This window comes from Mytilus edulis, chromosome 14, assembly GCF_963676685.1.
Source record: "Mytilus edulis chromosome 14, xbMytEdul2.2, whole genome shotgun sequence".
Lineage (NCBI taxonomy): Eukaryota > Metazoa > Mollusca > Bivalvia > Mytilida > Mytilidae > Mytilus > Mytilus edulis.
In genome coordinates this window covers 56,418,826-56,438,026 of record NC_092357.1, presented here as the reverse complement: position 1 = coordinate 56,438,026, position 19,201 = coordinate 56,418,826, and the positions used below count along the sequence as shown (strand labels likewise).

General features: G+C 32.2%; 1 protein-coding gene across 1 annotated transcript; it reads right to left on the bottom strand.

Annotated features, from left to right (window-relative positions):
- Window positions 1-3,124: 3,124 nt before the first annotated feature.
- Window positions 3,125-14,071, bottom strand: LOC139503429 (caspase-3-like). Its single transcript, XM_071293209.1, has 6 exons — window positions 13,921-14,071; window positions 9,828-9,864; window positions 8,355-8,605; window positions 7,215-7,441; window positions 5,385-5,715; window positions 3,125-3,742 (listed from the first exon to the last, which is right to left on the bottom strand). The coding sequence occupies exons 1-6, from the start codon at window positions 13,949-13,951 to the stop codon at window positions 3,678-3,680; spliced, it is 942 nt and encodes a 313-aa protein (XP_071149310.1). The 5' UTR covers window positions 13,952-14,071; the 3' UTR covers window positions 3,125-3,677.
- Between the last annotated feature and the right edge of the window lie 5,130 nt (window positions 14,072-19,201).

Genomic DNA, 19,201 nt, shown 5'->3' with positions numbered 1-19,201 from the left:
ACGGGAATATCGTATCAATTGGGAGATATATACCCCGTATGCAGGTGCTGCTGGAATGTTGCTACTTAGAAATGGAAAGTTCACAATTGGAAAGCTGAAATCATCTCTTTTGTCATAAAGTTTTGTTTTCAACCGACCCTCATTGTCAATTTCTAGATGTAAGTCAAGATATGAAGCCGACTTAACTGTATCTGTAGTATCCTTTATCTCTAGTTCGATTGGATAGATGCGTTTCACATAGTCACCAAATTTTGAATTGTTTAGTGAAAGAACATCATCTATATAGCGGAAAGTAGAGTTAAAGGATATTGCTAACTTCTTATCTTTCTTCCTAAGAAGTTCCTGTATGAAGTCAGCCTCATAATAATAAAGAAACAAGTCGGCGAGTAGAGGGGCACAGTTTGTTCCCATTGGAAAACAAACTGACAATGCCATGGCCAATAACAAAACGACAAGAAGACAAGCAACAGTATACTAAAGACTACCCAGACATTTAAAGACTAAATAACACGAACTGTACAAATATATGGGTGCTCTCGGGTGAATCTGAAGAATAAGTAAATTCTGCTGATCATGTGACATCCGTTTTTCTGCTAATAAAAGTACACCACTGGTGATAAGTCTTATTCGATAGGTCATTGCAGAAAAAAATGACAGGATTTTAATGCAGACAATTGCAAAATATAACCGTCATCTGTTCGACAGATATTCCATAATGGTCAACTAATTGATGCAGTCTAATTTTTGAATGGATCATTTGATCCTCATCATAGTGTGTGGTATAGCCTCCTTGTAAGCAGCAACAATGTATAAAGTACGAAATGACATGGAATGTAAGCTCTGGAATATCGTATCAACTGGGATATATGTACTTCACATTTCCATTTTCAATGTTATCGAAATATTTAAGAAGAAGAAGAAGAAGAAGAAGAAGAAGAAGAAGAAGAAGAAGAAGAAGAAGAAGAAGAAGAAGAAGAAGAAGAAGAAGAAGAAGAAAAGAAGAAGAAGAAGAAGAAGAAGAAGAAGAAGAAGAAGAAGAAGAAGAAGAAGAAGAAGAAGAAGAAGAAGAAGAAGAAGAAGAAGAAGAAGAAGAAGAAGAAGAAGAAGAAGATGCTTTATTTCCATAAAATGGGCTCACAAGGAGCATAATATAATATCATTATAATATTATTATTTTACAAATATAATAAACAATACAGTATATAGTTACAAACACAAATAAGAAACAACAGTTTTCATGTATTATTATTATATACATATATAGGAGTATCCATTTGTACATAAAACCTTCGTCTCAGGCACACCTCTAGAAAATAACAAACAAGAATACTGTGAATAGGCTGAATATATCTAGCTGAACTGCAAGAGGCACCAAGGGACATGAATGTAAGGGATATCATATCGTTGAATGATAAAGGTCGATTACTTGTTTTATTAGCGACGGTTATTCGAATACACATGTTTACAATATAGGAACAATGCTTTATGCTTTATGCCTCCTGTTCAGTTGTCATGCTAGATAAATGTCCCTGGATTTAACTCACAACCAATAGCTCATTACTACAGGAACTATTTAGAATGACAATAAACGTATATTAATTGTTTTATAAGTGTCGATTGCTTATTAATCAAGGTGATCAAATCAAATGAATTTAACGTTTGTAAACGTAAAAAGAACATATATTGCGTTCATTCGATTAATATTTGAAATTAAAGATTTGGTATAAAGAAACTCATCCAGCCGAGGGACGGTTATTCAACTTTGTACCTAACAACTTCTTTTTATATATGCACATGGAAAGCAGTGCAACACCGAATTGAAATTCAAATTAAAAAGACATTCTTTATTTGTTTTGTGATATAACTTTTTGAAACAGAACTAGTAAACATTCTTTTTTTAAATCTCACTTGAGTTTAATAAATAAATATCAACTCGATAGCTTCTTATCTGCACATGTAGCTACTGTACTCGTAAGCAATAAAACAGATGTTTTACCCTCATCAACACTTTAAATAAGAAAGTTTATAAAGCTATGTGATTGATACCTTGTAATGGGTCCTCCACAATTCAAGATGCAGAGAGATTGCAGATTATCAGCATGAGAGAAGCGGGTATGTCGTTGTGACAATTGGTTGTATTGTTGGTCAACACCATTCCACTGTAAGTCGTTTTGAGAATAAAAAATTAGGCAACAAACGATGTTAAAGACCTTCCGAGATCAAGAAGATCCCCTTTAACAACTACTAGGGAAAATGAAGCGTAATAAAGGTTGGTCAGAAGAAAACCCATTGCAAACAATACAATCCTGAAAAAAAGAGTGGTTGCCATACATGAGACTTTAAACAAGAACTGCTCGAGATCAACTCGTCGCTACTGGTTATCGTGCGATAAGAACATTTCGGGAGCCTTGGCTTACGAATATACATAAATGTTGCCCGTATCCAATGAAGTGCAGAGCACACCAAAGTTGGAAATTAGCATTGTGGAGGATGATCTATTGTTCCAATGGAATTCGGTTTATCTTCCTTGCTGTCGAAAATATAAGACTGATGAACACATACCGAAGAAAAAAACGTTATGTTTTGAAAGTAAAGACGGTTCCTGTCGTTCAGATTACATACCTACAGGACTCCACTACAAACATCTCAACATTTCCACAATATACGTTCACTTATTTCTTATGAAATATATCTAAGAGTTAATATCCAATTGACGGTCTTACAAAATACTTTACCCCGTTCATGTATTTCCTTCTATATTACATCATTCGGTGTTTCGTATATATCAGCCCAAACCCCTGTTTGAAACACCGTACGATATTCGACAGCAATACCGTTTAGTCGGCTCTCTCACAACCAAAACGAACTTGACTAGAAAATATCATCGCATACACCATTAAGTTTAAAACAAATTTTGTTGTAAACGTCCTTACGATGAATTTAATGATAAATAGTTATCAAAGGTACCAGGATTATAATTTAGTACGCCAGACGCGCGTTTCGTCTACATAAGACTCATCAGTGACGCTCATATCAAAATAAATTGATATTTGAAGTTGTAATATGGTAATGTGTGATTGTGTGATTATAATATTTCAGTATTGAATTAACACTTTAAGACAAATTAAGAATTTATTAGATGCTTTATTGGTGAAAAAGATATGAAATACATCAAACACGTCAGAAAAAATACATTACAAGTAGGATTAATGAAAGCTCTCGCATTTACATGTTTTATTTTTAAGCAATGGATAAGAAGGTCGCTCTGTCCGATTTATAACTATATAAAACCAGAAAAAAGATAAAAATCTGTAAGTCTCAATTAATTCCACTGGAGTGATAGTATATCGTTCTACGAGGTAAAGTGACATATTGTTGATTTGAATTAACACACAATGTCTTTTTAGATACTCGAATCAAACAGCTGATGCATAAATATTGTACATAATTATTCAATTTAGATTGTAATCCAAACTAATATAGGTAATTTCAGTTGCTATAAAAATGCAGCTCTTTATAAAAACAATGTTCAAAAACAACTGCTGTTTTAAATGGTGGGTCTTTGGGGTACTGTTTAATGTGTGTCTCAAAAGTATGTGCATTTTTATTAGCTATAGCGTTTAAAACTTCCATAAGATCAATGCGATATTTTCTGTTTGCCTGCCAAAGCTGTTCTTCTACCGCTTCTTTGAGAGAAACAAGCATCCACCACCCAAGTTTACTCTTCCATAAGAATACTTTTCTAAAATAAAGTAAAAACAAAAATGAATAGAAGGAATAACTTAAATACTTGAATGTATTAAAAATTCTAGGGTCACCAATATATTATTAATTGTGCTCCTTTCATAGAAGACTTGGTCCTGTACTGTTATGGATTAAACTCAGTAAAGACTAGCGTCTAGTTTCAATTCAATTGATATGTCAACAAAACTTTTATTTTTGTTAAACTCACGATTTCTCAACAACATACAGTTTTGGTTCGCTACCTTGGATGATTCCTTTAGAAATTTTCTCACTGTGCAAAGCTGCCTATATCTGCTAACATCCACTTCATTTAGACTGTGATAGATAGTTGAAGTATTTACAAATTAAATACATGAATGGAAATGAATGAACGAGAATTAGAAAATCAAAATAAAATATCTATACTACCATGGCTACTGAAGGAAGAGACCGATTTAATTGAGCCGCAAGTCCTATGAAACAGTCTGATTTTTTTTTGATATTACGTATAAATGTAATGATTTGTTCATTCTAATTTGGAGACCGTTATCGATTCGTATCTTAAACGCTTTCGCGCATGCTCATTCAATGTTAGGCCCAAAATTTAAAAAAACATTTTTTTTAACACTTGCCAAGAATTTTCTAGTATATTCAATTTCAATATGATAGCCGATCGCGATGACAAGTATATTCTGCAGCATTGAGGTTCATTTCTGTATAACTTAAAAGGAATTATATGTATTACAGATTTAATAGATGATTTCATATAAAGGAAAGAAAATCGACACTTAATAGATATTGTATTAAGAGTTTGTACGCTAAACACACATTTCGTATTCATGCAACTCATCAGCAGCTGAAATCGAAAAAAAGTAAACATGAAACAAGCCATATCAAGTTTAAAGTTGTAGACAACCAGATGATGTGAAAAATGCAATATGCCTTATGGCTACCTTTTTATGTGCTATACTATTCTTCAATATAAAGTGCCAAATTGTCTTTCACATTGTTAACAAATTAACAAGTCAACAAAATAGCACATATGTCTAAACCCTCCAATTTGTTTGTATTTAAAGCCCATTATATTGGAAACGATTTTGACTTCTCACTATAAAATCAACAGATTTGCGATATTTTTGTTGATAAAAAACTGTATTCATATTGGTTTTAAATATTGCTTTTTTACTGTTCCGGTTCTAAAACATTATCAGATTACTAATATTTGTGCTTTTAGCTTCCCAGAAGATGGTAAATCAAGAAAATCACTGGGACACATGAAATCACGCAACGTCTTGTTTTGATTTTTATAAGTACTAGGCCGATAGTTCTGCTGTGGGACCATACGCCGCCGACAATACAATCAGATCAGTAGTCAGAACGCCGTTACTGCTTTGATTTCAAACAAACATTTGAAAAATAAACCATTGATAGAATTAGAAATTGTAAAGGAACTAAGGTTAGAACTCCCTCAGCAAAGTTGAACTTAGATGGATTTGGCTAGAATTTACGATTTTTGTTGTGTCATATAGCCTTAAAAATATGCGGTTTTGAACTTTCCTTTAGAAGGTTAATCTAGAAAAGCACTTTGGACAAATAAAATTATTGAACGTTTTGTTTAAATGGTTGAGTGGTAATTAAATCAATTGTTTAATTGTAGTTACCAGAAGCTGTTGAATAAACAACAAGTGTATCATCGGTACATGATGAATCAAGAATAGATATCATATCCTTTGGTTCATTTATGTATAAGCCAAACATTCTGCCAAGTTTATGGAAGATAGTGGCTTCTGTGATATCCTCCTGTTCAGTTTTTGTATCATGATTAGACTTGACGGCAGGCATGCTTTCTGTTGGACAATCAGCATATGAATCCTCCGCATAATCTGTACCCAGATTTAGATTCAAACTCTCTGGAGCACTGTGAACCGGTATTGTATGCCCCTTGTCTTTACCAGCGTCCTTTGATGTCGGATTCTGTCTTGAACGACATGACTAAAAATACCAGCATGGATATATATACAATATTTTGCTTTAGGTGAAATAAAAATGTAGTCACATTACTTTCGTTACTTCTTTTGTTAATCCATATTGCCTAATGAAGAAGGCCATACGGTGACCTATAGCTGTTTATGTATGTGTCATTTGAACTCTTGTGATAAGATGTCTCATTGACAATAATACCACATCTTTTTTGGTATGTTATAAATTAATTCCAATATGTCGTTCTTCAAACGCTTTGAGCACACACTCTCGGTAAATTGTGAATATCTTGTTAAGGCTGTTCCGATCACACTCTGACGTCAAATGCTATCTATGATTTAGCTACTCGGACGTCATTGAACAATGACGTAAGACTATAAGCATTCTACAGGGATATGCACGATTGTGAAATCGAAAATCATCACGACAAGAAAAAATAAACAAACGCGGTAAAATATTCCGCATAACGGTCTAATTGTTTTAAAGTCAAAAGCAAAATCCCAAAAATACTAAAATCAGAGGAAAATCAAATCGGAAAGTCCCTAATCAAATGGCAAAATCAAATCACAAAACACAACAAAATCGAATGGACAACAACTGTCATATTCCTGACTTGGTACATGTGTTTTCAAATTTAAAAAAATGTTGGATTAAACCTGGTTTGATAGCGCTAAATCTCTTACTTTGTACGACATGTACTTTGCATATACGATCAAATTCCGTTATATTTACAATGATGCGTGAACTAAACAGATATAATAAATAAAATAGTCAAAATCTGGGAACAGCACTCATCATCGTGTTACAATTTTAAAAGAAACAATTTTGCGTGTCTGACGTCAGAAAATTTATACTATATATATTTTTGTCGTTCAGTGTTTATGTAAACAATTCTCAGATTTCACATGGGCAATGAAGGGGTTAAAAAATCAAAAGTATGTAAGCCCCGATAAAGTATTTCTGAAATCAGTTAATCCATTTAATTGAGAAAAAAATCATTATTTCAAAAACGTAATAGCCCACCCCCCCCCCCCCCCCCCTCCCGAAAAAAAACAACAAAAAAAAACAAACAAAAATCCGACTTTTAAAATAGACAAAAATGGTCTATGTGTGATAAACCATTTAAAACAGCTTACTAATCATCAATTTATTTGGCCTTTGGCTCAATTTCTACCAGTAAAAGAAAATTAGTTTAACATGTTTAAATTGAATAACAATGTAGAAACAGGAACGTATGCAATATTCATTGCTTTGAACACTTCAAAATTATTGGTCTTTTTTCATGATTTTTGTAGTGTTCAATAAATTTGTGGTTGGACGTGGTGAATTAGTTTCGTTAGATAGTCTTCAAATTGTAATAATAGCATTGATATTTCAATCGACATTTTTAATGCACTACTTAAAATCGATGACATTTTAAAACTTCTGAGTTCTCAGCAAAGTATGTAGTTCTAATATGTTCGTGAGATTTCTTCTAGCTCTTCAACAGTTCAGTCTATACAAATGCTAACCTGGACGAAGAAAAGCTTCGGTTTATCTTTTAAAGCTTTGACTTTGTTGAATTCGTCTATTATATCTTTCGTTATAACTGGAAAACAGTCCACATCATATATACAATGGTCTCTTAAATTCACTGATGGCAGTTTACCGTGAGTATGGCTGTCTACTTCTCCACCATGACTCGCCAAAACACATGTAAAGCAGTCGGATTGTCGAAAAAAATCATCTTGTTTGCAGGCTGGTAAATAAAATATTATATGATAAGATGTCAATATATCTTCAAACTTATGATTTCTACTTTGTACAAATAAATTATAATAAGATTTGACAGTGGTTAAAGTCTGTGTAAGCCGTTAACATACATTCTGTTAATTTGATTATTTTAATATTTCGACAGCAAGTTTTCCTTTTCATCTTTACTAATCTACAAAATATTTTGTTTATCTATAATTGTATTTGTTGTATAAGGCAATGTCTAAATGCAAATTTAGTTAAATTCGGTTTCTTATTATTTATACATTCTGTCATTGTGTTATTTTACTATGATCATTTTTTGTATTCTTTTCCTTTATTATTGCTTATCTGCTTAGTCTATAGAGTGTATACATGTCATTTATTTGTCTTTGTTGGCATAGTTTGGGTTTCGTAGGGATATAAAGATTATAACACAATGTTGACTGCTGTACTTTTTAAATCTTAACTATTATGTCTGTTATTGTTACTCACTTACTCACACAAAATGGAATCCTATGTGACCGCCATTTGAAAGAAAAGTTTACCAAATACTTTCTACATAAGGAAATACCTGATCTAGTTTAGAAATATGATAGATAGTTTTCTGTTCGTTTGATGTGTTGAGTGTTTGATTTAGCCATTTGTTTCCGTTCAGATCTATTCATACATTGATTTGATTATTCCTTCCGGCTATACAATGAATGCATGTTGCTGTATTGGATTTACACCATCTTTAAATTATATAACTATTAATATTCATTTTAAAGATACCACCCTAACACAAAACGCTTCAAAAGCATAACATTTTTTATTTTTTGTTCTCATGGTCAAGTTTATTGTCTTTAATAACAATTTGAAGACATAGTAATATGACAATTTTTATTTCCTTTCCACTATAAGTTGATTGGACAACTGACCTGTATGTATGACCCACTTTATTTGCTTTTTATTTAAATCCTTGAAAATCAAAACTGTGAAGTTTAAATTCTTTCCAAATGTTTCATCCATAAGTTTAATTTCGTTGTCACAGTAATCCCTTTGCGATAAAGTATCAAAGTTTTCATTGCAAATTATCAACGCTAAGCCTCTGTATCTATTGCTGCTATCATACTCGTCCTCGTTGGATGGAAAGTGAGATTTGGATTTAGATGAAGCTGAATTCAGGACCCTAAATTATTAAATTATTAGGTTGGATCAATAGGTTAATTTTTTCTTGCCATACAATATAGTTTAGATTATGAAATACAAATACATTTCGATGGAGGATTCTGTAAACATATGTTTCTCATCTTCTTATATCGATCTACTGATATTAAACTTCATTTTGCTCAGACGTAATTCTGATTACTTGCCAATGTAAGAAGTAATTTAATCACTTACCCTAGGGAATAATTTGATCCTTATGTTATTTAATCTTACAATAGACAAGGTAGTTGTAAAATTTATGTTCTCTAATATTAGTTACTGTACTTCTGAAATTAAGCAATACAAACCAACAAAAAACAAGATCGTGAGGAAGAAAGTAAATCTGTGAAAGTATATAGATACTGAAAACAAGAAAATGCCAGATAGATATCCAAATTAATGCAAACAAACTGACCATTCCGTGATAGAAAGCTAAATAAAATTCATAAATCTGTGTTGATAGTAGTTGGTTTAGAAGGATAAGCAGATCCTGCTTCACCTTTGGCTGTTCCGTTTAGAGGAATGTAAAAGTCAATTAAATTTCATCACAAGCACAACAATAAAGCAATGGTGTAACAACAATATAACAATTATAACAAATACAGCTTATATTTTACAATATCAATTAAAACCTTTAGCAAAACAAAAAAAACAATTAAACAAAAAGGCTTGTAATTGTGAACGAACGTCAGACTCGCCAATCATTTTCTAAAGACTATACACTGACGCTCGAATCACGAAAGACCAAATAAGTGGCAAGTGTATGAGTATTGCAACAGTACGGCTAATGTAATAGAAAAAAAATGATTTTTTTTTTGTTTCAAAAAGGAAGATATTTTCATATGTCTTCTTTATGTTCTATGGGTGGTATCTTGAATCTTTGTTTCAGTTTCAACTACTGGTTGTGTTAGAGAAAGTTTTTTTTTTATACATATTTATAACTAAATTAATTCAAAATGTTGTTGTTATTTGCCAGTCAGTAACTTTGGTATTACTCACGCTACGTGTGACCTTTCACAAAACATTATATTCGAATGACGGCTGATTTTAAAATCTTCTTACACGACCGACTTTGTCGAATCACCTGTCATCTAGATGATTATAACATTAAAAATGAAGTCATAGATAATGCAGATTAATCTGAACCTGGGTGTAATCTATGATAAATATGAAAATATTAGCTATATAACTCTAAAAATATGTACCTGGCAAATATGTCTTTCACAATCTTCTTACTCAGAACTGAAATAAAAATAAGAATTACTTTGCCAATATTACCTGGTTACACGGTAAAGGTCCGTATTGTCTTATAACGTTTTCTTTGTCCAACCCTGACAGGCTTAGTTTAAGTATACACTATCAGAACACTCAACAAATTAGTCGTGAATTTATAGAATTACATTCATCTAAATATCAAGTTTACCTTAACAATAATTTTCATTCGCTCTTACTCCGAAACAAAACTGTCTAACTTCGATTTAGCTGTACATTTTTAAGGGCATACGATGCAGTTTTGATCCCGTATTTACAGCATGATAAAAATTTCCATATAGGCTATTTTTGCCTGATTTAATCAAATATGTAATAAAAAAATATACCTTCATGTGCTACTTTTTTTAGTTAAGTGAGGTCGAAATTTTGTATATTTGCTCAAAACTCGGATTTGTGGCCATATTTTCCGTTTCGAAAGAAATACATACCTTTTTTGTTTTAAAAGATAAACACAAATTGTTTTTTTTGTTTAATATTTTGTAAATTCTGCATTTTATAAGTATTCTAAAATTTTATGATTTTTTTATTCAGAAATAACTCATATTTACCCAACTGGTCATGAATTGCTTAATGTTTATCAACATTAAAAAAAAAATGCACTATTTACAGTTTTATAAAATTTATATTCACATAATCTCACTGCAAATCAAACAAAATGTCATTTTAAAAAATAAGGGTCCTTGCACTTGTTTTCAAATTAAATCAGTTTGAATGATACTCAGTCGAAAAATGCATCTTTTTTCCGATATGTCACAGTTTTGTCGTCGCGAAAATATCATTCTACATTAGCAACGTCATTACCTACCATGTAACTGTATGGTATGCGTTTAAACGTTCAAATATTATATGTTTTTATTCCTTACATTTGCACGTTGATGTCAGATGCATCTAAACGTTTCTTATTTATTCTTATTAAACATATTAGATGTTGGCTAAGTTTTACTTCGCCTGGATTTTTAACAGGCAGATATTGGTCTGATGACAAAATTTTCAATGAGAATTATTTTGTCAAGAGTACGTTTGAACTAAACTAATGATTATACTATTTATAACAGCAACTGGTTAAATTATTGATAACATCGGTAAGTAATCATGATTACATTTGATTACAATACAATGAATTTCAAAATAACTTATTCGAATGATGTAAATGAATAAAGGTGTAATATAACTGTATTTTTTGTTCAGTTTTTATAAATGTGTCTCATTGGCACTCACACCACATCTTTCTATATCTAAATAATCAATAACTTCAAACTTCACAAATCTAGATAAAAACCAAAGCTTCACATCATTTATACATGATCATTTTGTCAGTAGTTATGACCAATTACACTTTATTATCATTTTTGTTGGTCTAAATTGTTTTGAGTGCAATTAAATAAAGGTAAGAATGTGGGGTTTTTTTCAAAATCAATACAACTTATTGGTACATATATTCAAGTTAAGTACAATCAATATTATTTTTAAAAAAAGTATATAGATATAGGACGATGTGGTGTGAATGCTAATGCAACAACTCTCCATCCAAAGTTACAATTTATAAAAGTAAACCGTTATAGGTCAGTGCACGGCCTTCAACACGAAACCTTGGCTACCACAAGCCATAAAACGGCCCAAAATATTACTATTTATTGTTACTGGTAATTGTTTTGTTGACATCATAAACATCTTTCATACTTTATATGTATTTCAGAATGGAGTCTTTGAAATTTAGGTATACGTGAAATGAAGTAACCAATTAAAAAGATATCTTAAATTGAAAATTTAGAATTATTTAAAAGCCTTGAACCAAATTCAAGTATAAAAAATCATTGCGAATTAAATGTCTATAAAATTACGAACATTTGTTAACTTAAAACAACATATTTGTCATACGTTTTGCTAGCTAAGAAATAATTCATGGAATGTAAAAATTTGTTGGAAATAAAGACATGGCCTGGGCTATGGTATTCGAATGTTATCCTGAGAGTTTGCAATAAAACCAGAACTATGATAAATAAATAACATGATGACTTTATTAACAATGATTAAATCTTATGAGATAAATTTCTAATGTCAAATCGATAGACGGTGCATCTCTTGGAACTTACTTTTCTTTTTAACATTATTTGATGTGCATTGTGGTATTAAAAAACGAGGTGTTTATCGTTTACGTTGGCTATTTAGATTTCCTGTATATTCTAAAATCTTTATTTGGCAATATTAAAAGCAATCAATTTGAGTTTTTGGTAAAAATCGTGCTATTCAGTTTATAGTTTTGATGAAGTGTTGATTGACATGCTGGTTTTTGCAATGTCATTGCCTTGTCATGGTATTTTTTGTTATCAATTGTTATTGTTCCCTCGGTACTCCCAGCTCTTTTTAAACAAGCGTTATTGAATAGTAATTTAATTTTGAATGTAACGAGTCTTCTGATAGGCGAACAGTGTTTTGTCTATTAGCTCATAGACCACTTTCGTCAACGTGATGATCGTAACTGCAATTACGATCATCCCAATATGGCGAACGCAAAAATAGGGATATTTAAGAAGGCTGTTTTCTCCACTTTAACAGCTTATTTTCAGATTTGTTTTATAACAAGAAAAATCTATGTAAGCATCATAAATTATAGAAAAACAACCAGAAGAACGAAAATCGAGGTTAAAAAAATCGTGATGATGATTGTAACTTCGTCTATAGATGATCGTAAGTTGGACTTGTTTTTTATAAACAGATGATCGTTACTCAAAATTTATGAATGTTCTTTTTCACTAAATGAACACCCTATTCAGTTGTCACGATAAAAAAAATATTATGATTTTAAAATTAAACAAAAAATAAATGAAACCCGCTATTCTAAAAAGAAATGACATGAGGGGATTAGCATGCAAATGTCCACGATATCATTTTCGTATGTGTAACTTTCACTGAATAAAGTAAAGGAAGGCATGAAGTTACATTATTTTGATGACTTTGATGGTTTTAAATGTTGACTGGTCTTGTTTTTTCTTAATCAAACTATGACTATTAAACATTGGTTCACTACAGAGGCGGACTGAGAAGGAGGAACAATGTGCTCGCATCACCTTTTTGTGGGGTAAGTTTGTTTGATTGTATATGGAATCAATGAAGCATGACTGTAGCGGGCCTACTTTTAGTCAGCCAGTACCCCATCCCTTTATGAAAATCTCTGGATACGCCACTGGACCACTATTGCCTATATTTTCCATGGGTTGGCTATTTATTTTAAGTAGGACAAGTTGAAATAAATGGTATACACGTTCATATTAGATATTTCAAGCTACAAGTCCTTACATTTCTACGGTATATGACATGCATTATTGAAGTTGGTCGAAGAAGTTGTTTTAATGTAAGCCAAACATATCAATAAGGGATCTACCATTTGATTTTTATAAGGGGGGATGAAATTTGGCCGAAAAGGCAGGACAGGAGATTTGAGGAAAAAAGGCCGGATGAACATCTTGGCCAAACAAAAAGATAGGATGACAAATTATGTAAAAAAATCAAGATGAAAAAAACCGAATCGGTTAGAGTAAAAATAAAAACATAGGATAGAGATTTCAACATAAAAAATGCAGGACAAAATTGTTCATCCTAGCCCATCCCCCAAATACAAATTAAATCCCTTTATTGACGTTTTTTTTTCAACAGATATGATTACACTTCAGTTACGATCATCACGTTGACACCGGTGATAGACACAATTTTTCCATGTAACCGTGACGTCATCGATGTGTTTTTAATGATTTACGTCCTTTTAAAATAGAATTGAGAATTAAAATATAAGGAATAGCTGTAATATGCTTTTTGTCTATTCGAAATAGTATTGAAAATGTGGTGTACACTTTAAAATAACCCGCCATATAGATAAAGGAAGATGTGGTGTGAGAGCCAATGAGACAACTATCCATCCGCTATGCCGGTTGTTAATTGTGCATTGTGCATGCATTTCATTTTTATGTTATTTCTTCATAGACAGAAAAATATTACAGTCAATCTTGATGTAGAATAGCTGGTACATACCTTTATCCCCTGTGTGAACCATAGACTCCATTTGGACGGAATCAACACTTAAATTTTCTTCACGGTATAATATGTATAGTTTTATAATCTGCGTGTAATGTTTTCCTGGTAGAAAGGATGATTGATATTCGCGGAAAATTTAAGTTCTTACGTTGCATTGATGATAAGATAAAAGGTTCACATAACGTGAAATAACGTATAAGCTTTTATCTGAAGTGCACGAAGTGCATTTGATCAAACGGTGTTAGGCGTTCATATTTCTGTTAGAGTCCAATATCCATGACATTAAGATAATCTATATCAGCGATATTTTCGTGTCCTGTCTACAAATATTTACATCGTTGTGTCCGAGATCTCAAACACTGGTGGTTGAATTGTTTTAGAATTTTGTTTATCCCCCGTTTTCCTAAACTTTTGATATTGCATGGGTTTGAGGTTTATATTTGAAAAAAAACAATTCTGCACAATTACAGACAGTAATCAGAATCAAATTAGGAAGATATTTTACTGCTCAAAGGACATATTTATTTGCAGATTATATTATTATATTCCGGAGCACCTGAGATCACCCCTAGTTTTTGGTGGGGTTCGTGTTGTTTATTCTTTAGTTTTCTATGTTGTGTCATGTGTACTATTGTTTTTCTGTTTGTCTTTTTCATTTTTGGCCATGGCGTTGTCAGTTTGTTTTAGATTTACGAGTTTGACTGTCCCTTTGGTGTCTTTCGTCCCTCTTTTATATTCAGATGTTGTATGTTTCTTCATAAGAAAGTGTTTGTACCAAGTTAGGGATATGGCAGTTATGATCCATTCGTTTGATGTACTTCAGCTTTTGATTTTAAGATCTGATTGGTGACTTTCCATTTTGTATTATTCACGGAGTTAAGTAGTTTTGTGATTACACTTTTCCTATATGAATTATATGAATAGCAACATATTGTAGTTATCAGGATTTGTAACACATGTAACATTTCGTATACTTTATTTCTATTTAATGTTAATATATCGACGACATTATGCCTTTGGTATCTTTAAACTTTATTACTTTGGAATATCATAGGGCATATATTGTTAATAGTGAAAAAAGGGTAAAACATGCTACACAGAGGACCAAGTGATCAGTTTGCTAGAGTTTCTTATCGACAACATATTTGTTGAATTTGGAGGTAGATTTTTTCAACAAAAGGTGCGCCTCTACTTGCCGACCTCTTCTAATTTTCATATGAATCGGCGTTCCTTCAGACACTTGTCAAATACAAGAAGGTCGATAAGCCAGATTATTTAATTTCACTTTCAGGTATATTGATGATATTCTTTCCATTAACAATCCGACATTTTCTGATTTGGTTCCATTGATATATACTCCAGAGCTAGAAATTAAAGAAACAACAGTTACGGCTTCCTCCGCCTTATTTTTAGACTTATATCTTCAATTTGACATACACAGTCATCTCAGTACCAGACCCTGTGACAAACGAGGCGATTCTAATTGTGAAATTATAAATGTTCCCCATTTAAGTAGCAATATAGCATCTTTATTTGCATATGGGATACACATTTCCCTACTTATTCGATAATCAAGAGCTTGCAGCTCTTACTCAGACTTTGTAAAACATCACCAGTGTCTGAGCAGAAAGTTGATTAACCAGGGGTATGTCAAGGAACGTCTCGTCCTTTTTCTAAAAAAAGTTCATCGGAAGGTACCAAGACCTTGTTGATAAATATTCCTTATCAACTTTACAAATAATACAGGATGGTCCTGATGTATATATTCTACGTACTGATGTTGTTTATCATTTTCACTACGTGTTATATTGTTCTTTTATTTGTCTTTGTTCAATTAATATTCCTTTTACTGTTTGAATTGTTCTCTGTGATATCCATTTGACGTAGCTCAGTGCTTATACATCCCGTCATTATGTTTGTGTTAGCTTTCATTTTTGCTGATGTGTTTTGTATATTCGACTTTTTATGTTTCTTTGGTTCTCATTACGTGACTCTGTAATTTAAAAGAGACCGTCAATATGTTATTGTTCTTTTATAAAAGTTTTTTTTATGTGTTTTGTCATTTGATTTTGCCATGTGATTAAGGACTTTCCGATCTTATTCTCCTTGGAGTTCAGAATTTTTGTGATTTTACTTTTTTCCGTACTTCATATAAAAAAATCAACGGTTCCAATTTTCTTGCACCAGATGCGCATTTCGACAATACATGTATCTTCAGTGATGCTCGTGGCCAAAATATTTGAAATCCAAAGCTTATATTAAAGATGAAGAGCTACAATCCAAAAGGTTCAAAAAGTACAGCCAAATCCTTGAAGGAATCAGAGCTTTGCATGAGGGAGACACATTCCTGAATTTATAATAATTTCTAATATTTTGTAACAACAAATTTCATCAACACATAAAATCCGTATTTTCATGCCAGTACCGAAGTATTGGCTACTGGGCTGGTGATACCCTCGGAGACTAATAGTCCACCAGCAGAGGCATCGACCCAGTGGTAGTAATAAAATTAACGGTACCAATTTTCATGCACCAGATGCGCATTTCGACAATACATGTCTCTTCAGTGATGCTCGTGGCCAAAATATTTGAAATCCAAATTTTTTATAAGAGATGAAGAGCTACAATCCAAAAGGTCCAAAAAGTACAGCCAAATCCTTGAAAGGAATCAGAGCTTTGCATAAGGGAGATACATTCCTTAATTTATAATAATTTCTAATATTGTGTAACTGTACAGCAAATTTATATAAGATGTACTTAGGTCAACGCTTTTACATTCCAATGAATTTACAAAATAAGGATTCGATTCTACAATCAAAAACAGCTATTCACCTCAAGAGCAATGAACAATATCCCAAAAATCAAATGTCACATCATAGCAAAAAAACAATGAATGAGACATAACAGTTTACACACTGTGACAATTATATCTTTATTTACCAAACTCATACATGTAACAACTATAGGCATACAACATATAAACTACACAAGGTAATGTGTTTAACATATTACATCATGTTAGATCTTAATTTTTGTGCACGAAATATAAATTTACCCCAATTACATAATTCTTTAAGATTATTAGAACTTATTAATTGTATATATTTATACATAGAAGGTTTTCTCCAATAATATGGTTTTATAAAATAAGATCTAAGACCTTGATAAGTAGGACATTTCAAAATAAAATGCATCTCATCTTCAATGTCGTCTTTACAAAAACTACAAAGTCTATTACTTCTTGGAATTGCAAGGACAAAACAAAGATAAAGTAACAAAAAATCGGCCGAAAACCTGGTTATAATCTTGAGGTTAGCAGATCTTTTTCACCCGAGGCCAGGGGTCGAAATTAGCGCTAGTCCGGTGGTCCGGGACTAGAAAAATTTGCGTCGGACCAGTAGATTTTGTCAGCTGGTGGTACGGCGGACCAGTAGAAATTTGTCGATAAAAATCACTGATTGCATCGCAATCTCCGTTTGTTTACAAAACGTTTACCTGCGAAATCAATTACAGGGTATTGGGGGGTATTACAATTGATCAAGCTAATTAATATCTCGGGTGAGCGTCCTTCACAACAATTTGAAATGTGGAAATTTTTGGAAGGAGTTAAACTGCCGGACAAAAAACTAAGATAACTGAAAATCAAAAGGAAGATCGAAATAAAGTATACGAAAGTGACAAAAGGAAACGCAATATGTTTGTCAAATTAATGTCGTTTTTGCAGGACCAGTAGATTTGGAGCCGGACCAGTAGAGTTTTCAATCCACTGGTCCGGCTGACCAGTCCACAAAAAAGCTTAAATTCGACCCCTGTCCGAGGCCATCGTAGTATTGCTTATGTAATAATCGGAGTACGTTTTTCCATTCTTTAGTTTGACTTTTTGTCGTTTGATATACGATGTCAAAATTATAATCTTAAGCCCCTCTTTGACCGATTATTAATGCCTAGTGTAGCTGCCTGTACTTATGCATTTTGTCTTGGTTGTCTTTCGTCATCATAATTTTCCGTGTAACGAGTTTAGCTTAAGAGTTTATCATGTTTTTCAGTTCTTTTATAAAATACTAAATCGAAGAAGATGTGGTTTGAATACAAACAAGACAACTAACAAAGTTATAACAAAATTAAGGTGAATTGCAATAAAATTAAGATTGAAACCGGAGGCGTCCTTCAGCTGACGTAAAACAAATATATATACTAGTTCAGTGATAATGAACGCCATACTAAACTCCAAATTGTGGATTTCTGCGTCGACTTTTCCGTACGTCGAAATACAGTTGTATCTTAAGGAATTTTCTCTGACCGCAGATAGAATTGAAAGCACTTGTAAAAGGCTTCAAATCAACTATCAGGAATTGTAAACTTCCTCGTGTTCGAAATTTCTTTGTTACAGGAATTAAAGCAGTTATCATTGCGTCGATAAAGTCAGAGCTTGCTGAAAAAAAAACTACTGAAGCCATGGCAAAGCGATTTTTAGACTTTATGCCAGTTGTCGGTACTATCGTATTCTATTCGATTGCGTACATAGCATGTAGGAAAATACTCAACAAGGAAATCAACGAACTAGAAACAGAAGCACACACAGTTCTTGATGAAGTCATTGAAAAATGCAAACAGTAGGAAAAGTATGCACATAAACATGATAGTAATTAACCCAGCATCTTTTTTGATCGTATCATTAACTTTGCTACATGTGTGATTCATCCTTAAGTTTAATGTCATTGTTGAAAAATTATAAAGTCAAAGGAGAACAATAACTAAACTATTCGTAATATCAGCTTATTTGTATTTCGCTTTTTCCCATGATGAGATGATTTGCTTTGGATGAATTATTTTAAAGATGAGTTTGTGTGTGTACATTTGAGGCTATCGTCATCATATGGGGATATCAATAACACATTTGGCAAATAATGAATTGTGTTCATTTAAGACATATACATATTCTTGGTGTACTAGCTTATCTGAGTTTTAATAAGATGCATTCTACTCAAAAGACGCACAAAGATATTTCATATATATGACAATAGCGAAATTATAATTCCTAATAAGTATTCGTATCTTCATTTATCTCGAGTTTCATTTAGTTGTATTTGTTGTATGAGTACTGTTTTGTAAATATTTTCTACCTTGTATTATTTGTACATTTCTTCCTGTTTGAGCCTTTGAGTTATAAGTCCTACGTGGATTATGCTCATTGTTGAAGTTTGTTCTATTAACTTGTAATAAGTATTGGTCACATCGTATTATATCTAAATTCATGGTTATGAGTTTCATACGTCAT

What these genes read in the sequence shown, in the direction of transcription:
- LOC139503429 (XM_071293209.1), bottom strand. Translation starts at nt 13,951, where the DNA reads ATGGAGTCTATGGTTCACACAGGGGATAAAG. An exon ending in GGTTCACACAGGGGATAAAG is followed by an intron (nt 9,865 to 13,920) that starts GTATGTACCAGC and finishes TTTTTATTTCAG; the next exon opens with TTCTGAGTAAGAAGATTGTG. An exon ending in CGAAGCTTTTCTTCGTCCAG is followed by an intron (nt 5,716 to 7,214) that starts GTTAGCATTTGT and finishes TGGTATTTTTAG; the next exon opens with TCATGTCGTTCAAGACAGAA.